The 20,606-nt window shown below is 56.3% G+C and overlaps 1 protein-coding gene across 1 annotated transcript; it reads right to left on the bottom strand.

The window, feature by feature from the left end:
• Window positions 1-84: 84 nt before the first annotated feature.
• C3H10orf143 (chromosome 3 C10orf143 homolog) lies at window positions 85-18,947 on the bottom strand. Its single transcript, XM_029059379.2, has 4 exons — window positions 18,819-18,947; window positions 14,476-14,616; window positions 10,652-10,714; window positions 85-552 (listed from the first exon to the last, which is right to left on the bottom strand). Exons 1-4 carry the CDS (start codon window positions 18,885-18,887, stop codon window positions 526-528), a joined length of 300 nt encoding a protein of 99 aa, XP_028915212.1. The 5' UTR covers window positions 18,888-18,947; the 3' UTR covers window positions 85-525.
• Between the last annotated feature and the right edge of the window lie 1,659 nt (window positions 18,948-20,606).

Below are 20,606 nucleotides of genomic sequence, written 5' to 3'. Positions count from 1 at the left end.
AGCAGGCCTCTAGCTGGTGCGGCGCCAGCGGAAAAGACCGCGCTGCCTCCCGCTTTTATACGACGGAATGAAACGCTACGCGAGTGTCATCGGTGATTTTTATTAAAAATATACACGTGGTGTGCACACGCCAGTATTTCCTAGAAAACTATCTGAGAGTATAAAAATATGTCTTCTCTCGGTCTTGAGGCCGAAATTTATAATGCCTTTCAGACGAGTTCAGTACTATCTTCCAGGAAGTTGTAATGCTGCTCGAAATTCTTATTAAAAAGACGCCTGATTCACCAAGTCGTCACCTGCTGCTACGAACGACGACTGGAAATACCAGCCCCTGAAAATGGTTTCTCTCGGGGGGGAGGGTCTTAAAAGCGAAGGCGGAGGGTGGGTCTGCGACGGAACGGATCTGCGGAAAGTCCCATCCGGCCGCGCCGAGGAGGACCGTACCGGCCCCTCGGGACTCTCTCCGGGTATTCCGTCGTGGGCGGATCGCGGTCCGAGCGTCCATCCTGGTCCCTCTCGCGTCTCCTAGTTGGACGTGTGGTTAAAATGACCCTGAAATGATGAACAGTTAGTCGCGTGCTCCCCAGAACGGCCATTCGAAGCCATTGAAAACCTGCCTGGGAGTCGAAGGCCCTGGGTTCTAATGATAAGGAGGGTCTTTTTTAAGTGCTTACTATGTGCCAAGCACCGTTCCGAGCACTGAGGTAGATACCGCGTGGTCAGGTCGTCCCCCGTGGGGCTCACCGCCTTCATCCCCGTTTTCCAGATGAGGGAACCGAGGCCCAGAGAGGCGAAGTGACTCGTCCGAGGTCACACAGCAGACAAGGGGCGGGGCCGGGATTAGAACCCATGACCTTCTGACTCTCTCTCCGCGACGCCACGCTGTTTCTAATCCCGGGTCCGCCATTTGTCTGCTGTGTGACCGTCCGCCCCACGCCCACAACAGCCCGCTGGAAGTACGAACGCTGGGATCGTTCAACCGGCGCAGTGGCCCGCCTCCTCCCTGAGGCCCTCCCTGATTAAGCCCTCTCTTTTCACGGCTTCCCCCTCCCTTCTGCGTCGCCCGAGCCCTTGGATTCCCCATCTTTTCGCCTTTTCCAACCGGGGCTTGGGATTTCCAATCACTCGATCCATCAGTTGTAGCTACTCGGTGCTGTGTGCGGAACACTGTACCGAGTCCTTGGGGGAGATCAATAATTACACGTCGCTCATTCAGTCGTATTGCTTGAGCGTTTACTGTGCGCGGGGCACCGTAGTAAGCGCTTGGGACTTGGGAGACAGGGTGGATCAGTGGCAAGAGCCCGGGCTTGGGAGTCAGAGGTCGTGGGTTCTGATCCCGCCTCCGCCGCTTGTCAGCTGTGTGACTTTGGGCAAGTCACTTCCCTTCTCTGGGCCTCAGTCACCTCACCTGTAAAATGGGGATTAAGAGTGTGAGCCTCACGTGAGACAAACTGATAGCCTTGCATCCCGCCCCCCCCCCCCCCCGGCGTGTAGAACAGTGCTTGTGGCACATAGTAAGCACTTAACAAATGCCATCATCATCATTATTATTATCTATTCCAGTGCTTAGACCAGTGCTTGGCACATCGTAAGTGCTTAACAAATAACATAATTATTATTATTATTATTATTATTAGAACACAGGGCTGAGAGTCAGAAGCATCTGAGTTCTAATCCCAGCTCCGCCACCCATCTGCTCTGTGACCTTGGGCATGTCACTTCGCTTCTCTGGGCCTCAGTTCCTTCATCTGGAAAATGGGGTTTAAATCTTCCTCCCTTCCACTGAGACTGTGAACCCTGAGTGGAACAGGGTCTGGGACCAACCTGACTGACCTGTATCTGCCCCAGCGCTTAGAACAGTGCTTGACACATACTAAGCGTGACCTAGTGGATAAAGCCCGGGCCTGAGAGTCAGAAGGATGTTGGTTCTAATCCTGGCTCTGCCGCTTGTCTGCTGGGTGGGTGACCTCGGGCAAGTCATTTCACTTCTCTGTGCCTCGGTGATCTCATCTGTAAAATGGGGATTAAGCCTGTGAGCCCCATGAAGGACATGGACCGCGTCCTAACTGATTAGCTTGTATCCGCCCCAATGCTTGGTAATAATAATAACGACAATGATGGTATTTAAGCGCTTACTATGTGCGAAGCGCTGTTCTACGTGCTGCGGTAGTACAAGGTAATGAGGGTGTCCCGTGTAGGGCTCGCAGACTTCACCCCCATTTTACAGATGAGAGAACTGAGGCCTAGAGAGGTTAAGTGACTTGTCCAAAGTCACACAGCTGGCAAGTGGCAGAGCCGGGATTAGAACCCACGACCTCTGACTCCCAAGCCCGGGCTCCTTCCACTGAGCCGCGCTGCTTCTCTGTACGGTACCCGACCCGCAGTAAGCGCTTAACAAATACCATTAAGAAACCCCAAGATGATGGTATTTATCGATTGCTCACTTTCATGAATTTTATCTCTACCGCTAACCTCCTCCAACTTAACGTGCTCCAAACAGAGCTCGTCCTCCCACCCAAACCCTGTCCTCTCGCGGACCTTCCCGTCACTGTAGGCGGCACCACCGTCCCTCCCGTCTCGCAGACCGGTGACCTTGGCGTTATCCTCGACTCCTCTCTGTCCTTCAACCCCCACGCTCAATCCGTCACCGGATCCCGTCGGTCCCACCTACGCCACATCGCTAAAATCCGCCCTTTCCTCTCCCTCCGAACTGTACCACGATAATACACTCAGTCATCCCGTCCTACCGAGAGGACCGCGTCAGCCTCCTCGCTGACCTCCCAGCCTCCTGCCTCTCCCCCCTCCGGCCCACCCTACACGCTGCTGCCCAGATCACCTTTCTACAGGAAACGCTCAGGTCACGTCACCCAACTCCTCAAAAATCTCCAGCGGTTGTCCATCCACCTCCAGATCAAACACAAACTCCTCACCGTTGACTTCCAAGCCGTCCGTCCCCTCGCCCCCTCCTACCTCCCCTCCCTTCTCTCCTTCTCCACCCCAGCCCACGCACTCCGCTCCTCCGGTGCCATTAACCTCCTCCCCGGGCCTCCATCTCTCCTGCCTCACCACCGTCCCCTGGCCCGCGTCCTGCCCCTGGCCCGGAACGCGCTCCCTCCTCAAATCCCCCAGACAATGACTCTCCCCCGCTTCAAAGCCTGACTGAAGGTCCGACTCCTCCAAGAAGCCTTCCCAGATTAAGTCCCGCTTTTCCTCCCCTCCCCCACCCGGAAGCAGCGTGGCTCAGTGGAAAGAGCCCGGGCTCGGGAGTCAGAGGTCATGGGTTCGAATACCGGCTCCGCCGCTTGTCAGCTGTGTGACTTTGGGCGAGTCACTTCGCTTCCCTGCGCCTCGGTTACCTCATCTGTAAAAGGGGGATTAAAACGGTGAGCCCCACGTGGGACAACCTGATCACCTTGTATCCCCCAGCGCTTAGAACAGTGCTCTGCACATAGTAAGCGCTTAACAAATACCACCATTATTATTATTATTGTTGTCACCCTGACTTGCTCCCTTGGCTCTTCCTCCCCTCCCTTCCCCTCTCCGCTTACATATATACCTGTCATTTGATTTACTTCTACTGCTGTCTCCCCTCCTCTAGACGGTGAGCTCTTCGTGGGCAGGGATTGTCACTGTTTTACCGTTCCGTTGTTCTCTCCCAGGTGCTCAGTACAGTGCTCCGCACCCAGGGAGCGCTTAATAAATACGACCGAATGAATGGAAGTATTCTCGAGTAAAATGCTTTGGCAAAAGAAGGAAACTCTTTAGTTTCCTTAAAAGATTAGCCACATTCATCTTCCCCATGGAACGGGAAAGCTGGAAGTAATCTTCGGAGTAAAGATTTTGTTATTTATATTAACGGGTCTCGGGTTCAACGTTCAATAGGTGGCCAGAAATATTATTTAGCTTTACACCGTGTTTGCGGAAAGATGGGCGATTTTGGCCGTGCTGCTGATCGGGAGACTTTTCAGAGGAACGGGGATGGACTGGATCCTTCTGGGCTCCCTGGAATGACTCTCGTCTGGAGCAGGAGGAGGTTGGGCGGTGAGGGGAAGGCGCAAACAGAGGTTGGCCGGTCTCTAGTTCAATCGATCCGTCGATCAATCAGTGGTATTTATTGATACTTCGACAGCACGTTCATCATTTAGTCACAAGCCAGGCCCATCCTTCCTTAATGGAATTCGGCAAACTTTGGGCTTAGGAAGCAGTGTGGCCTTGTGGAAAGGGCCCGGGCCTGGGAATCAAAGGAATTTCTGGGTCCTGATCCTGGCTCCACCACTTACCTGCTGGCTGACCTTGGGCAAGTCACTTCGGCCAGTCAATCATATTTATTGATCGCTTACTGGGTGCAGAGGACTAAGTGTTTGGGAGAGGAGAATACAACGGTAAACAGACACATTCCTCGCCCACAATGAGCTTACTTCACTTCTCTGGGCCTCTGTTACTTCCTTCCGTAAAATGGGGATCAAATCTTCCTCCTCTTCACTTAGTCAACTGTATTTATCGAGCGCTTCCTGGGTGCAGAGCACTGTACCGAGTGCTTGGGAGAGGACAATAAAACAATACGACACATTCCCTGCCCACAACGAGCTTACTTCACCTCTCTGGGCCTCCGCTACTTCCTTCTGTAAAATGGGGATCAAATCTTCCTCCTCCTGACTTAGTCAGTTGTATTTATCGAGCGCTTACTGGGTGCAGAGCACTGTACCGAGTGCTTGGGAGAGGACAATAAAACGATACGACACATTCCCTGCCCACAGCGAGCTTATGGGTCCCACGTGGGACAAGACCGTGTCCAACCCCTTTATCTTGTATCTCCCCCAGCGCTTAGCACAGTGTCTGGCATGAAGAACAACAAACAATAGAAGGAGGGAGCCTAGTGTGTTGGGGGGGGGGGTGCGGAGAGGGGAGAGGCTCCTTCATCCGAAGACTCAAATCCCAGGGTTAGACCCAAATCCAACGGCCCCGCCACAGCTCAGCCGGGGACTCCGTCGAGGAAAAATGGGGGAGGAAAATGGAAGAGATTCTTCGGGAGCAAGCGGCAGTCCAGAGCCCATCTCCTGGATAGTTTTTGGCCGGCGACAGCACGGAGACCCGGGGATTTGCGAGTCGGCTCTCCTACGGCAATCTGCCTTCCGCTTCGGCGGGTCTACCATGCCCAATAATCATAAAAATAAAGATGGCATTTCTCAAGCGATTACGGCATGCCGGATTATCACCGTCCGGGACTCACGGGCTAAGGCGAAAGCGACAGCAGGTGATCTGATCTGTCGGTAGAAAGCGGAGAGTGCAGGAGACGGGAATAATATCGATCGGATTCATTGCCGGACTGTGAAATTTATTATTCAGCATGGGCCAAGACACTGTGCTCAGTGCTGGAGTCGGTTCAAGATAATACGCTTTCGTCCATTCATTCAATCGTACTTATTGAGCGCTTACTGGGTGGAAAGCACCGTACTAAGCGCTTGGGAGAGTATAACATAACAACAGACACATTCCCGCCCACAACGAGCTCACAGTCTAGAGGGGGAGACGGACGGGAACATCAATCAATCGATCGATCGACAGATACACGGCGGATATATACAGATATCTACATAGGTGCCGTGGGGCTGGGAGGGAGGATGAATTAAGGAGCAAGGAAGAGCGGTGCAGAAGGGAGTGGGAGGAGACCGTGCGCCCGTCAAACGGCAGGGACCGTCTCTATCTGTTGCCGACTTGTAAGCGCTCGATAAATACTATTGAATGAATGAATGAATGAGAGGAGGGCGCAGTCAGAGAAGGCTTCCCGGAGGAGACGGGCCTTGGATTTCTCCCCTATTTTCAACCCTCCCTCAGCCCCACGGCTCTGACGTAAAGACCCGTGATTGATTTATATTCGTGTCGGCCCCCCCGTCTGGACCGCAGGCTCGGATGAAGATGGAACCCCATTTTCCGAGGAGGAAACCGAGGTCCAGGGTGGTTCTGTGACTCGCCTGTTGTCATCCGGCAGGCCGGGATTAGAACAGCGTACAGTGCTTTGCACAAGGTAAGTGCTCCATGAATACGACTGACCGACTGACTGACTTTAGACGCTATTTATCTATTTATACGTCATTGGAGGAGCAGCATGGCTTAGTGGAAAGAGCCCGGGCTTGGGAGTTGTGGGTTCTAATCCCGGCTTTGGGCCAGTCACTTCTCTTCTCTGGGCCTCAGTTACCTCATCTGTAAAATGGGGGGTTCAAACTGTGACTTTAACAAATGCCATCATTAATGTCATTATTATCATTGCTTCTCCTCTCCCAAGTGGTCGTCCAGAGCTCTGCGGGACATAGACTGTCAGCTTTTCGAGGGCAGGTCATGCCTATTCATTCATTCATCCATTCAATCGCATTTATTGAGCGCGTACTGTGTGCAAAACACTGTACTAAGCGCTTGGGAGAGTACCTATATACATAGGCCTAACTCTATTGTCACTAGCACTCAGTCCACTCGGTAGCCTGGAAGTTTCTTGAGGGCAGGGATCATGTCTACTAACTCCAATGCACTTAATAATAAAGCGTGGCTCAGTGGAAAGAGCCCGGGCTTGGGACTCAGAGGTCATGGGTTCGATTCCCGGCTCCGCCACTTGTCAGCCGTGTGACTGTTGGCGAGTCACTTCACGTCTCCGTTCCCTCATCTGGAAAATGGGGATTAACCGTGAGCCTCACGTGGGACGACCTGATTACTCCGTATCTATCCCAGCGCTTAGAACAGTGCTCTGCACATAGTAAGCGCTTAACAAATACCAACAGTATTAATGATAATGGTATTTGTTAGGCGCTTACTATGTGTTCTAAGCTGTTCTAAGTGCTAGGGTAGATACAAGGTGATCAGGTTGTCCCACGTGGGGCTCACAGTCTTCATCCCCATTTTCTAGATGAGGTAACTGAGGCACAGAGAAGTGAAGTGACTTGCTCAAGGTCACACAGCAGACAAATGGCCGAGGTGGGATTGGAACCACGTCCTGTGACCCCCAAATCCGGGCTCTTGCCACTCAGCCACGCTGCTTCTGCTTTCCCACTTGGCGCGGTGCTTCTGTACATAGTAGACGCTCGGTAAATACTACGGCCTGAACCTTCTTCAACTCTCCCCCTCCTCCTACCTTCTCTCAACATCCACCCCCTCCACCTGCACCTCCGACCCCATTTCTCCACACCTTATGGAAACACTGTCCCTTCCCTTCCTCCCTCCCTGCCATCTTCTCCCGTTCACTCTCCCGGGGCTTCCTCCCCACTGCTTTCAGTGCTCAGTGCTTAGAAGAGTGCTCGGCACATACTAAGCGTTGAACAGATACCATAATTCTTAAACAGGTTTGTGTCGCCCCCGTCATAAAAAAAAAAAAAATTCCCTCCAGCCCACGGCTCCCACCAGTTATCTCCCCATCTCCCTCCTCCCGTTCCTCTCCGAACTCCCAGAGCATGTTACTTACGCCCGCCGTCTCAAGTTCCTCTCCTCCAGTTCTCTCCTCGACCCTCTCCGTTCTGGCTTCGGTCCCCCCCGCTCCGCAGAAACCGCCCCCTCGGAGGTCACCGATGGCCTCCTTCCCGCCAAATCCAATTGGCCTTACTCCGTCCTAATCCTCCTCGACCCCTCGGCTATTTTTCACCACCGCGGACCCCCTCCTTCCCCTGGAGACGTTATTCGACCTCGGCTTCATTGACCCTGCCCTCTCCCGGTTCTCCTCCCCTCTTTCTGGCTGCTCCTCAGTCTCCTTCATGGGCTCCTCCTCTGCCTCCCCCCACCCAACTGTGGGGGTCCCTCAAGGTTCAGCTCGGGGTCCCCTTCCAGTCTCCCTCTTCACCCCCTCCCTTGGAGAACTCCCTCACCCTCAAGGTTACGAACCCCGTCTCCGTGCGGATGATTCCCAAATCTCCATCTCCAGGCTTGATCTCTCTCCTTCTCTGCAGTCTCGCATCTCCTCCTGCCTTCAGGACATCTCTACTTGGCTGTCTCCCCCTCACCTCCAAGCTAGCACGTCCCAGACAGAGCTCCTCATCTTCCCACCCAAACCTGTCCTCCCCCTGACTTTCCTGTCACGGTAGACAGCACCACCATCCTTCCCATCTCTCAGACCTCTAACCAAGGAATTATCTTTGGCCGATCGCTCTCATTCAACTCTCGCATTCAATCTGCCACCAAATCCCGTCGGTTCAACCTTTACGGCCTTGCTAAAATCCACGCTATCCTCTCCGTCGAAACTCCTGCGTCATTACTCCAAGCACTTTTCCTTTTCCGCCTCGACGGCTCTGTCGGCCTCCTTGGAGACCTCCCGGCCTCCCGGCTCTCCCCACTCCAGTCGGCACTTCGCCCCGCTGCCTGGATCATTTTTCCACAGAAACGTTCAGATGCGTTTCCCCACTCTTCAAGGACCTCCAGTGGTTGCTCATCCACCACCGCCTCAAACAGAAATTCCTCACCATTGGCTTGAGAGCCGTCCATCCCCCGGCCCCCTCCTGCCTCACCCGGCTTCTCTCCTTCTCCATCCCAGCCCGCACACTCCGCTCCTCTGCCGCCGCTCACCTCCTCACCGGGCCTCCATCTCACCTGTCTCCTTGCCGACCCTTGGCCCACGTCCCGCCTCTGGCCTGGAACGCTCTCCCTCCTCAAATCCCACGGACAATGACTCTCCTCCCCTTCAAAGCCTTATTAAAATCACATCTTGTCCAAAAGGCCTTTCCTGATAATAATAATGATAATGTTAGTATTTGTTAAGCGCTTACTATGTGCAGAGCACTGTTCTAAGCGCCGGGGTAGATACAGGGTCATCAGGTTGTCCCACGTGGGGCTCAGTCTTAATCCCCATTTGACAGATGAGGTAACTGAGGCGCGGAGAAGTGACTCGCCCACAGCCACACAGCTGACAAGGGGCAGAGCCGGGATTCGAACCCATGACATCTGACTCCAAAGCCCGTGCTCTTCCCACTGAGCCGCGCTGCTCCTCCTTGAGGATTAAGCCCTCGATTCCCCCTTTCCCACTCCCTTCCGCGTCGCCCTGATTTGCTCCCTTCATTCACCCCTTCCTCAGCCTCACGCCACTTAGGTATATATCCGTATTCTTTTATTTACATTAACGTCGGTCTCTCCCTCTAGACAGTAAGCTCCTCGCGGACAGGGAACGGACGTATCTTCCTACTCTGTAATACTGTACCATCTCCCAAGCGCTTAGTACGGCGCTCTGCACACGGTCAGGCTGAAATGATACCACCGATTGATTGTTCGACTGATTATCCCCAGTTCCCAGCCTCTCGGGGCGACCGCAGGGGCGGCACTGGCAGATGAACGTCTGGTCGCCTCGAGGGCCGTAACGATAACCGTGGTATCTGTTAAGCGCTTACCGTGTGCCGGGCACCGTACTGAGCGCCGGGGCGGACGCCAGCAAAATCGGCTTGGAGAGAGTCACGTGGGGCTCACAGTCTCAATCCCCATTTTCCAGATGAGGGAACGGAGGCCCAGGGAAGTGAAGTGACTTGCCCGAGGTCACACGGCGGACGAATGGCGGAGCCGGGATTAGAACCCAGGACCTCCTGACTCCCAGGCCCGGGCTCCCTCCACTAGGCCGTGCTGCTTCCGCATCGGATGCCAGCCTCGCTAAGCACGGCTCCCTTGGGGGACACAATCCAATGATATTGGAAAACTGGGGGTGCTGCGGAAGCTTGCCGCAGGGAGGCATGGGGAGGGGGCTTGTCTTCGGGGCGTCAAATGAGCGTGAATAATAATCAACATCTTGGTATCTGTTAAGCGCTTACTGTGTGCCGAGCACTGTTCTAAGCGCTGGGGGAGATACAGGGTCATCGGGTCGTCCCACGTGAGGCTCAGTCTTCATCCCCATTTCACCGATGAGGCAACTGAGGCGCAGAGAAGTTAAGTGACTCGCCCACAGTCACACAGCTGACAGGTGGCGGAGCCGGGATGAGAACCCATGACCTCCGACTCCTAAACCCGGGCTCTTTCCACCGAGCCACGCTGCTGTCTTTGGTTTGTCTCTGTGGGTGCCCAGCTAGCTCTCCCCAGCCACGGGAGCCATGCAAATAAAGAAACAGCCCCCACCCTGCCCCCTTAATCTGAATTTGAGAGGCTTTTTTTTTTTTTTTTTTTTGGTATTTTTCCACGGACCTCGTCTTTGGTAGGTCGAGGTACGGCACCGGTGATCTCTAACTCTGCTGCTTTAAATATGCGATTTCGACGAGGGAGTGTCATTCCGCGGTTCGGGTCTGAGTTTTACGCGTAGAGGAAGAGAAGCAGAGCAGATTAAAAAATTCTTTTTACGGCCACGGGATCCGGGGAAGATATCGGAGAATTTACTTCCCTTAATTCTTACCTCTAAACCAGATAGGCGTCGAACCGTTTGTGCGATTCTATCTCCGATCGTCGCCCGGTATTTTATTAAAACGTTTTGGAGGAGAGGATTTGGGGAAATACATTTTCAACTTCTCCTCTCGGACTGAAGCAAGGGGGCCGTTAGTTTGCCCTCTGCCGCGAGATGAAGGAGCGCCTGAATCGATCTCTTCTTTTTTATTTACATGCCTTCTTCCTGGGCAACCTCATCGCGCTTTTTATTAACTTGGTTTTATGGATCTAATATCTGAGGACGAGTCCATCTTTTCCGGCCCAGCGAGAAGGCGGAGGTACTCACGGATTCTCCGGCGAGACAGCGTAGGCAAGGGTGGCCAGGCCGCCTTCCCTGGCTTGGAAACGTCTATCGGACAAAGCAGGGAGGCGAGAGATCAAGATGGCGCCCCTGGAAACTCCCTCTCCCCACTGGTCGGCTTCGTCTCCCCTCGGGAATCTACCCCCTTCGTTCACCCTTCCCTCAGCTCCACGGCACTCACGTCCATATCCATCCCTTCACTCAATCCTATTTATTAATGCGATTAATACGGGGCAGAGCACTGTACTGAGCGCTTGGGAAAGTGCAATACAACAAGAACGACATCGCCTGCCCACAGCGACCTCGCGGTCTGGGGCGGGAGCGTTTCTTTATTTAAATTCACGTCTGACCCCACCTCTAGACTGTCAGCTCCTTGGGGGCAGGGGAGGTGTCTGTTTATTGCTGTACTGTCCTCTCCCAAGTGCTCAGTACAGCGCTTTGCACACAGTTAAGGGCCCGGCTCCGCCACTTGTCTGCCCTGGGACCTGGGGCAAGTCACTTCCTTCTCTGTGCCTCGGTTACCTCATCTGCAAAATGGGGATTAAGTAGGGATTGTCTCTATCTGGTACCGAGTTGTACTTTCCAAGCGCTTAGTATAGTGCTCTGCACACAGTAAGCGCTCAATAAATAAGATCGAATGAATGAATCTCGAACCCCATATGGGACAACCTGATTAGCTTGATTCTACCCCAGTGCTTAGCACAGTGCTAGGCACACTCATTCATTCAATAGTATTTATTGAGCGCTTACTATGTGCAGACCACTGGACTAAGCGCTTGGAATGAACAAGTCGGCAACAGATAGAGACGGTCCCCGCCGTCTGACGGGCTCACGGTCCGATCGGGGGAGACGGACGGACGAGAACGATGGCGAGAGATAGAGTCGAGGGGAAGAACGTCTCGTAAAACCGATGGCGACTGAACAGAATCGAGGCGATGTACATCTCGTTAACAAAATAAATAGGGTGATGGAAATATATACGGTCGAGCGGACGAGTACGGTGCCGAGGGGAGGGGAAGGGAGAGGGGGAGGAGCGGAGGGAGATGGGGGGAAAAAGAGGGTTAAGCTGCGGAGAGGTGAAGGGGGGGGCGGCAGAGGGAGTAGAGGGAGAAGGGGAGCTCGGTCTGGGAAGGCCTCTCGGAGGAGGTGAGTTTTAAGTAGGGTTTGGAAGAGGGGAAGAGAATCGGTCTGGCGGAGGCGAGGAGGGAGGGCGTTCCGGGACCGCGGGAGGACGCGGCCCGGGGGTCGACGGCGGGACGGGCGAGACCGGGGGACGGCGAGGAGGCGGGCGGCGGAGGAGCGGAGCGTGCGGGCTGGGCGGTGGAAAGAGAGAAGGGAGGAGAGGTAGGAAGGGGCGAGGTGACGGACGGCCTCGAAGCCTAGAGTGAGGAGTTTCTGTTTGGAGCGGAGGACGATGGGCAACCACTGGAGTTGTTTAAGAAGGGGAGTGACACGCCCGGATCGTTTCTGCGGGAAGATGAGCCGGGCGGCGGAGCGAAGAATAGGCCGGAGCGGGGCGAGAGAGGAGGAAGGGAGGTTGGAGAGAAGGCCGACACGGTAGTCTAGCCGGGATATGACGAGAGTCCGTAGCGGTAAGGCAGCCGTCCGGGTGGAGAGGAGAGGGCGGATCTCGGCGATATCGTAGAGGTGAAACCGGCAGGTCTCGGTAACGGATAGGACGCGTGGGGCGAACGAGAGAGACGAGTCGAGGACGACACCGAGATCGCGGGCCCGAGAGACGGGAAGGACGGTCGTGCCGTCCACGGTGATGGAGAAGTCCGGGAGAGGACCGGGTTCGGGAGGGAAGACGAGGAGCTCGGTCTCGCTCACGTCGAGTTTCAGGTGGCGGGCCGACATCCGGGCGGAGACGTCCCGGAGGCGGGAGGAGACGCGAGCCCGAAGGGAGGGGGAGAGGACGGGGGCGGAGATGTAGATCCGCGTGTCATCCGCGTAGAGATGGTAGTCGAAGCCGTGAGAGCGGACGAGTTCGCCGAGGGAGTGAGTGTAGATGGAGAACGGAAGAGGGCCGAGAACCGACCCTCGAGGAACTCCGACGGTTAAAGGATGGGAGGGGGAGGAGGCGCCGGCGAGGGAGACCGAGAAGGACCGGCCGGAGAGGCGAGAGGAGAACCGGGAGAGGACGGAGTCCGTGAAGCCGAGGTGAGATGAGGTGTGGAGGAGGAGGGGACGGTCGACGGTGTCAAAGGCAGCAGAGAGGTCGAGGAGGGTCAGAATGGAGTAGGAGCCCTGGGATCTGGCAAGAAGGAGGTCACGGGTGACCTCAGAGAGAGCGGTCTCGGTAGAGCGGAGGGGACGGAAGCCGGATCGGAGGGGGTCCGGGAGAGAATGGGAGTTAAGGAATTCTAAGCATCGATCGTAGACGACCCGTTCTAGGATTTCGGAAAGGAAGGGTAGTAGGGAGATAGGGCGATAACTGGAGGGGGAAGTGGGGTCGAGAGCGGGTTTTTTTAGGATGGGGGAGACGTGGGCGTGTTTGAAGGCAGCGGGGAAGGAGCCCTTGGAGATCGAGTGGTTAAAACTAGACGTTAAGGAAGGGAGGAGGGCAGGGGCGACGGTTTTAAGAAGGTGAGAGGGAATGGGGTCCGAGGCGCAGGCGGAGGGGGTGGCGCTCGCGAGGAGGGAGGAGATCTCCTCCGAGGATACCGCGGGGAAGGATGGGAAAGTAGGGGAGGGGGTCGGTGGGGGGGAGGGGAGAGGCGGAGGGGTGACTTTGGGGAGCTCAGACCCGATCGTGTTGATTTTCGTGAGGAAACAGGTGGCCGGATCATCGGGGGTGAGAGATGGGGTGAGAGACGGTAAGCGCTAAACAAATACCATCTTTATTTACCATTAATAAATACAACTGAATGAATAAATGAACGGACCGCCAGACTCTAAGCTCGTTGTGGGCAGGGAATGGGGCTGTTTATTGTTATACTGTCCTCTCCCAAGTGCTTAGTACAGTGTTTTGCACGCGGTAAGTGCTCAATAAAGGCAACTGAATGAATGAACGAACCTCCAGACTGTAGGCCTCTTGTGGGCAGGGAACATGCCCCAACTCTAGAGGGTCGTCCTCTCCCAGGCCCTTAGTAAAGTGCTCTGCACACAGTAAGTGCTCAATAATAATTCATTCATTCAATAGTATTTATTGAGCGCTTACCATGTGCCGAGCACCGTACTAAGCGCTCGGAATGGACAAATCGGTAACAGAGACAGTCCCTGAATAATAATAATGATAATAATGGCATATCTTAAGTGCTTACTATGTGTCAAGCACTCTTCTAAGCTCTGGGGTGGACCCAAGAGAGTCAGGTTGTCCCATGTGGAGCTCACAGTCTTAATCCCCATTTTACAGATGAGGTAACTGAGGCACAGAAAAGTTACGTAATAATAATGAGGATAACGATGATGGCATCTGTTAAGTGCCTACTACGTGCCGAGCACCGCTCTAAGCGCTGCGGGTGATACGGGGTAATCGGGTCGTCCCACGTGGGGCTCACGGCCTCAATCCCCGTTTTACAGACGAGGTCGCTGAGGCCCAGAGGAGAGAAGTGACTTGTCCAAAGTCACACAGCCGCTAAGTGGCGGAGCCGGGATGAGGACCCCCGACCTCTGACTCTCCGTGATCCCCCCACTAAGCCGTGACTTGTCCGAGGTCACTCAGCAGACCACTGGCGGAGCCGGGATGAGGACCCCCCCCCCCCCCCCCGACCCTCCGCCTCCCAGGCCCGGGCTCTAGCCACTAGGCCACGCTGCTGCTCTCCACAGACGCCGTTCATCCGTGGATCGACGGGAGGATGGCAACCTACCATCGCGTTTGGCTTCCCGGGCGGATTTCCTGGAGCGGCTTCCCGGCCGAAGCCGGGGAGCGGCGACTGGCGCTCCGGGCCCCACAACTCCACGGGACGGTCCTCGGCGGCCGCGCTTTCCAAATGTCTGCATACTCGTTTCTGTGCAAATGACCCCAGGGTGATTCGTTCATTCAATAGTATTTATCGAGCGCCTACTATGCGCAGAGCACTGTACTAAGCGCTTGGAACGAACGAGTCGGCAACAGATGCAGTCCCTGCCGTTCGACGGGCTTACGGTCTAATCGGGGGAGACGGACGGACAAGAACAGGGTGATGCCGCCGCCGATGAGGGTGGTCGTTCCCCTTCCCCTCCTCGGGGTCGAGCCCTGGGTCAGAGGGTGAGAGCCGCCTGGCAAGCAGCGTGTCTGGGGAAGCAGCGCGGCTCAGCGGAGAGGAGCCCGGGCTTCGGAGTCAGAGGTCTTGAGTTCGACTCCCGGCTCCGCCACCTGTCGGCTGGGTGACTGTGGGCGAGTCACTTCGCTTCTCCGGGCCTCAGTTCCCTCATCTGTAAAATGGGGATTAACTGGGAGCCTCACGTGGGACGACCCGACGACCCCGTAGCTCTCCCAGCGCTTAGAACGGTGCTCGGCGGGCGCGTAGTGAGCGCTTGACAAATACCAGCATTATTAACCCAGAGCCCCGGGCGGAGGGGCCTCTGCTGCCTCGGGGCATCCCCGGGCCCCTTCCATAACGGCCAGAGGTTCCTCCTCACTGTTCCCGCCCCTCCACGGCTCCAAACTGGTCTGGCCTGGGCTGCGCGGACGCGAGGGGAGGGCGATTCGAGCTGCCTCGTCCCGTCCACCCCAACGTCTAAGGTGGATGTACAGCCCAGAGAGGGGGCCTCGCCCCCCCATCCTCGGGCCACGTGGCTCTAAGATGGAGTCACGAGGCGGAGATCGACGGACCGTTGGAGGAGGGTCGAGCGGTGACCGTAGGAGAACGAGGGATGCCCACTTCCGATTCGGCCGCCACGGAGAGGCCCCGGAACCTGACGGAGGACGCGGGGGATCAGTGAGGGTTGGCTCCTGCGCGACCATCTTCGGGAGGGCCGAGGGGAGCTGGCTGGGTCAGCCAGGGGTGGGCCTGAAGGCTGTGCTAAAACCCCGCCCGAGGGAGCGGCCGGCGCTCAGTACGGACACCGCTCACGCGCTCAGTACGGAGCCCGCTTATCCCCCGTTCGCTCCGTACCTGGAGCGGCGGCGAGCGCCGAACCCTCCCGGCAGGGACTAAAGTTGCCTGATTTAGAAGAGATCGGGGCGTTTGTCGTCTCCTCGCTGCCCCTCAGCGGGAGTGGTAACGGTGGTATTTGTTCCGTGCTTACCGGGTGGCTACGGCACTGTGTTAAGCACTGGGCCGGATACAAGCAAATGGTGGTATTTGTTAAGCGCTTCCTATATGCCAAGCGCTGTTCTAAGCGCCGGGGGATACGAGGTGATCGGGTCGTCCCACGTGGGGCTCACAGTCTTCCTCCCCATTGTACAGTTGAGGTCACTGAGGCCCAGAGAAGTGAAGGGACTCGCCCGGAGTCACACGGCTGACAGGCGGCGGAGCCGGGATTTGAACCCATGACCTCTGACTCCCCAGCCCGGGCTCCTTCCACTGAGGCGCGCCGCTCTCTTGCGCTACGTGCCGAGCACTGTTCTGAGTGCTGGGTTGGGTAAAGGTCACCAGGCTGTCCCACGTGGGGCTCCCAGTCTTCATCCCCATTTCCCAGATGAGGGAAGTGAGGCCCAGAGAAGTGAAGTGACTTGCCCACGGTCACACAGCTGACGAGTGGCGGGGCGGGATTGGAACCCAGGACCTCTGACTCCCAAGCCCGGGCTCTTGCCACTGAGCCACGCTGCTTCTCAGCAAAATCTGGTGGGGCGCAGTGCCTGTCCCGAAGCGGGCTCAGACTCTTACTCCCCAGTTGACAGATGAGGACGCTGAGGCCCAGAGAAGTCAAGTGACTTGGCCAAGGTCCCACAGCAGACAGGACCAGGACCTAACGGCCGGCTGGGTGGCCTCGGGCGAGGCGCTTAATTTCTCCGGGCCTCAGTGACCTCCTCTGGAAAATGGGGATTAAAACTGTAAGCCCCACGTGGGGCGGGGACTCTGACTTGATTCTGATTAACTTTAACCCAGTGCTCAGTACAGTACCCGGCACATAGTAAGCACTTAATACCTAAAAAAAACCCCAAATCAAAACCTCGGGGTCTGTCTCCTCATCTGTAAAATGGGGATAAAGTACGGGTTCTCCCTCCCTCTTTGGGTGGGACAAGTACTATGATCCTACTACATTCATTCAATCATATCTACTGAGCGCTTACCATGTGCGAGGCACCGTTCTGAGCGCTTGGGAGAGCACGAGATGATAACGTTGGCATTTGTTAAGCGCTTACTATGTGCAGAGCACTGCTCTAAGCGCTGGGGGAGATACGGGCTACTCGGGTTGCCCCACGTGAGGCTCGCAGTCTTCACCCCCATTTTACAGACGAGCGAACTGAGGCCCAGAGAAGCGACTTGCCCACAGTCACACAGCTGACAAGAGGCAGCGCCGGGATTTGAACCCAGGGCCTCTGACTCCCAAGCCCGGGCTCTTTCCGCTGCGCCACGCTGCTTCAACAGACACGTTCCTCTGCCCACACGAGCTCTCGGTCTAGAGGGGAGACGGATATTAACACACATATATACGTGAATAAATAAGTTAGAGATGCGCACGTCCGTGCCCCGGGGACGGGAGGGTGGAGAAATGAAGGAGCAAGTCAGGGTGATGTAGAAGGGAGGGGAGGAGGGCTCAATCAGGGAAGACCTCTTGGAGGAGGGGGCCTTCGATCGGGCTTTGAAGGGGGGGAGAGTGAAAGCCTGCGGAATTTGAGGAGGGAGGGCGTCCCGGGCCGGAGGCGGGACGTGGGATGGGGTCGGCGGTGGGACGGGAGAGGTGGAGGCCCAGGGAGAATGATAATAATAATAATGTCGGTATTTGTTAAGCGCTTACTATGTGCCGAGCACCGTTCTAAGCGCTGGGGGAGACGCAGGGGAATCGGGTCGCCCCACGTGGGGCTCCCAGTCTTCATCCCCATTTTACAGATGAGGGAACTGAGGCCCAGAGAAGCGAAGTGACTCGCCCACCCTCACCCAGCTGACAAGCGGCCGAGCTGGGATTCGAACTCATGACCTCGGACTCCAAAGCCCGTGCTCTTTCCACTGAGCCACGCTGGCATTCATGTGGTAGAGGTTCGGCCGGAGAGGAAGCGGAGGATTTGGGCCAAGTGTTGTGACGATAAAAGTGACATTTCAGTGCTCAGCGCACACGAAATCTGCACAGAGAAGCAGCGTGGCTCAGTGGCAAGAGCCCGGGCTTGGGAGCCAGAGCTCATGGGTTCGAATTCCGCCTCTGCCACTTGTCAGCTGGGTGACGGTGGGCAAGTCACTTCGCTTCTCTGGGCCTCGGTTCCCTCATCTGGAAAATGGGGATGAAGCCTGTGACCCTCACGTGGGACGACCTGATGACCCTGTATCTCCCCCAGCGCTTAGCACAGTGCTCTGCACCTAGTGAGCGCTTAACAAATACCATTATTATTATTATTGATAATATTTATACTGAGAAGCAGCGTGGCTCAGTGGAAAGAGCCCGGGCTTGGGAGTCAGAGATCAAGGGTTCGAATCCTGACTCCGCCGCTTGTCAGCTGGGTGACGGTGGGCGAGTCACTTCGCTTCTCTGGGCCTCAGTTCCCTCATCTGCCAAATGGGGGTTAACTGTGAGCCTCACGTGGGACGACCCGATGACCCTGCATCTCCCCCAGCGCTTAGAACAGTGCTCTGGACCTAGTAAGCGCTTAACAAATACCAACATTATTATCATTATGGGGCTCATGGACTTCATCTCCATTTTCCAGCTGAGGGAGCTAAAGCCCAGGGAAGTGACTTGGTCAAGGTCACCCGGCAGACACGTGGAGGAGGCGGGATTAGAACCCGGCTCTTTCCGACTGGTGTCCGCGCCGCCCGGCTACGCCCCCTGGCGGGCGGAGGGGAGGCTGGCGGGAAGGCGGCAGCCAATCGGCGCGGCTCCCCGAAGCCCCGCCCCCCGAGCGAGCCCCCCGATTGGCTGGCGGGTTGATTGGCAGGTGAGAATGGGGGGGCGGGCGCCCCGATGCGAGGAGGGGGCGTGTCCGCGTCCGGGCCCCGCCCCCGCGCCCCCGGATTGGCGGGCGGGTTGATTGGCAGGGGGGGGAAGGCGGGCGGCGCCCCCGGATTGGCCGCCGGCCGCCCCGCTCCCCCGGGTCCCCCCGCCCGTCGGGCCGCCGCCGCGCGCTCCTCACCGCGTCCCCGGCGGCTCCCAGCTGCTCCGAGGCCTCGGGCCCCCGTCGCCGCCGCCCCGCCCCCTCCATGCGCGCGCCCGCACGCCGGCAAGAAGCCCGGACACGCGCGCGCAGGCGCACAAAGCCCCGCCGGCGCTTGGGAGGGAGGGAGGGAGGGAGAGAGAGGAGGAGGAAGCCCCGCCCCCGCCCCGCGCGCGCGCGCGCGCCCGCCGCCCGCAGGGGGAGGGGCCTCCCAGGCCGGAGCAGCTGCGGGCCGACAGGATCGATGGCCGCCAGCCCGGAGGGGGAGGGGCGGGGCCTCCCAGGCAGGAGCAGCCGCGCGCCGAGAGGGTCGATGGCCGCCAGCCCTGAGGGGCGCCTCGCCTTCATTCATTCATTCATTCATTCATTCCTTCATTCCTTCATTCATTCATTCATTCATTCATTCCATAGTGATAGTAATAATAATGTTGGTGTTTGTTAAGCGCTTACTAAGTGCAAAGCACTGTTCTAAGCGCTGGGGTGGATAGGGGGGATCAGGTCGTCCCACGTGGGGCTCACAGTCTTCATCCCCATTTTACAGATGAGGTCACTGAGGCCCAGAGAAGTGAAGGGGCTTGCCCACAGTCACCCAGCTGACGAGTGGCAGAGCTGGGATTCGAACTCATGACCCCTGACTCCAAAGCCCGTGGTCTTTCCACTGAGCCACGCCGCTTCTCCACAATAATACAATAATGGGGATTAAGACTGTGAACCTCACGTGGCACAACCTGACGACCCTGTATCTCCCCCAGCGCTTAGAACAGTGCTCTGCACATAGGAAGCGCTTAACAAATACCAACAAAAAAAAGTTATAATGATCTATTATATTTATAATAACTCATATAACATGCTACTATAACCTTGCTATTTGTTAAGCACTTACTAATAATGCTAATAATAATAATGTTGGTGTTGGTAAAGCGCTTACTATGTGCCGAGCACCGTTCTAAGCGCTGGGGGAGACACAGGGTCACCGGGTTGTCCCACGTGGGGCTCACAGTTAATCCCCATTTGACAGACGAGGTCACTGAGGCCCAGAGAAGTTAAGTGACCCGCCCACGGTCGCACAGCTGACAAGTGGCCGAGCCGGGATTCGAACCCATGACCTCCGACTCCAGGCACCGTTATGAGCAATGGGATGGACAGAGGCAAATCGGGTTGGACCCAATCCCGGCCCCGCATGGGGGCTCACAGTCTTTACCTCCATTTTATAGATGAGATCACTGAGGCCCAGAGAAGTGAAGTGACTTGCCTAAGGCCCCACAACAGACATACGGCAGGGCGGGATTAGAACCCAGGTCCTTCTGACGCCCCGGCTCTACCAATTGGGCCACGCTGCCTCTTTGCCTCCCTGTGGGGGAATCGGCCCTCGGGGCCCCCGACTCGAACGGCAGGGTCACGGGGCACCAGGCTCTCGAGGGACCCTCTAGACTGTGAGCTCGTCGTGGGCAGAGATCGTCTCCCTTTATTCCTGTATTGCATTTTCCCAAGCGGTCCGTACAGTGCTCTGCGCATGGTAAGCGCTCAATAAGTACGATTGAATAAATAATAATGATAATAATGGCATTTGTTCATTCATTCATTCATTCCATAGTATTTATTGAGCGCTTACTATGCGCAGAGCACTGTACTGAGCGCTTGGAACGAACAAGTCGGCGACAGATAGAGACGGTCCCTGCCCTTTGACGGGCTCACGGTCTAATCGGGGGGGTTAAAGGGTGATCAGGTTGTCCCACGTGAGACTCCCGGTCTTCATCCCCATTTTCC

This window comes from Ornithorhynchus anatinus, chromosome 3 (genome assembly GCF_004115215.2).
Source record: "Ornithorhynchus anatinus isolate Pmale09 chromosome 3, mOrnAna1.pri.v4, whole genome shotgun sequence".
Taxonomy (NCBI): Eukaryota; Metazoa; Chordata; class Mammalia; order Monotremata; family Ornithorhynchidae; genus Ornithorhynchus; species Ornithorhynchus anatinus.
Note: the sequence above shows the minus strand (reverse complement) of the source record. Positions and strands in the feature narration are given on the sequence as shown.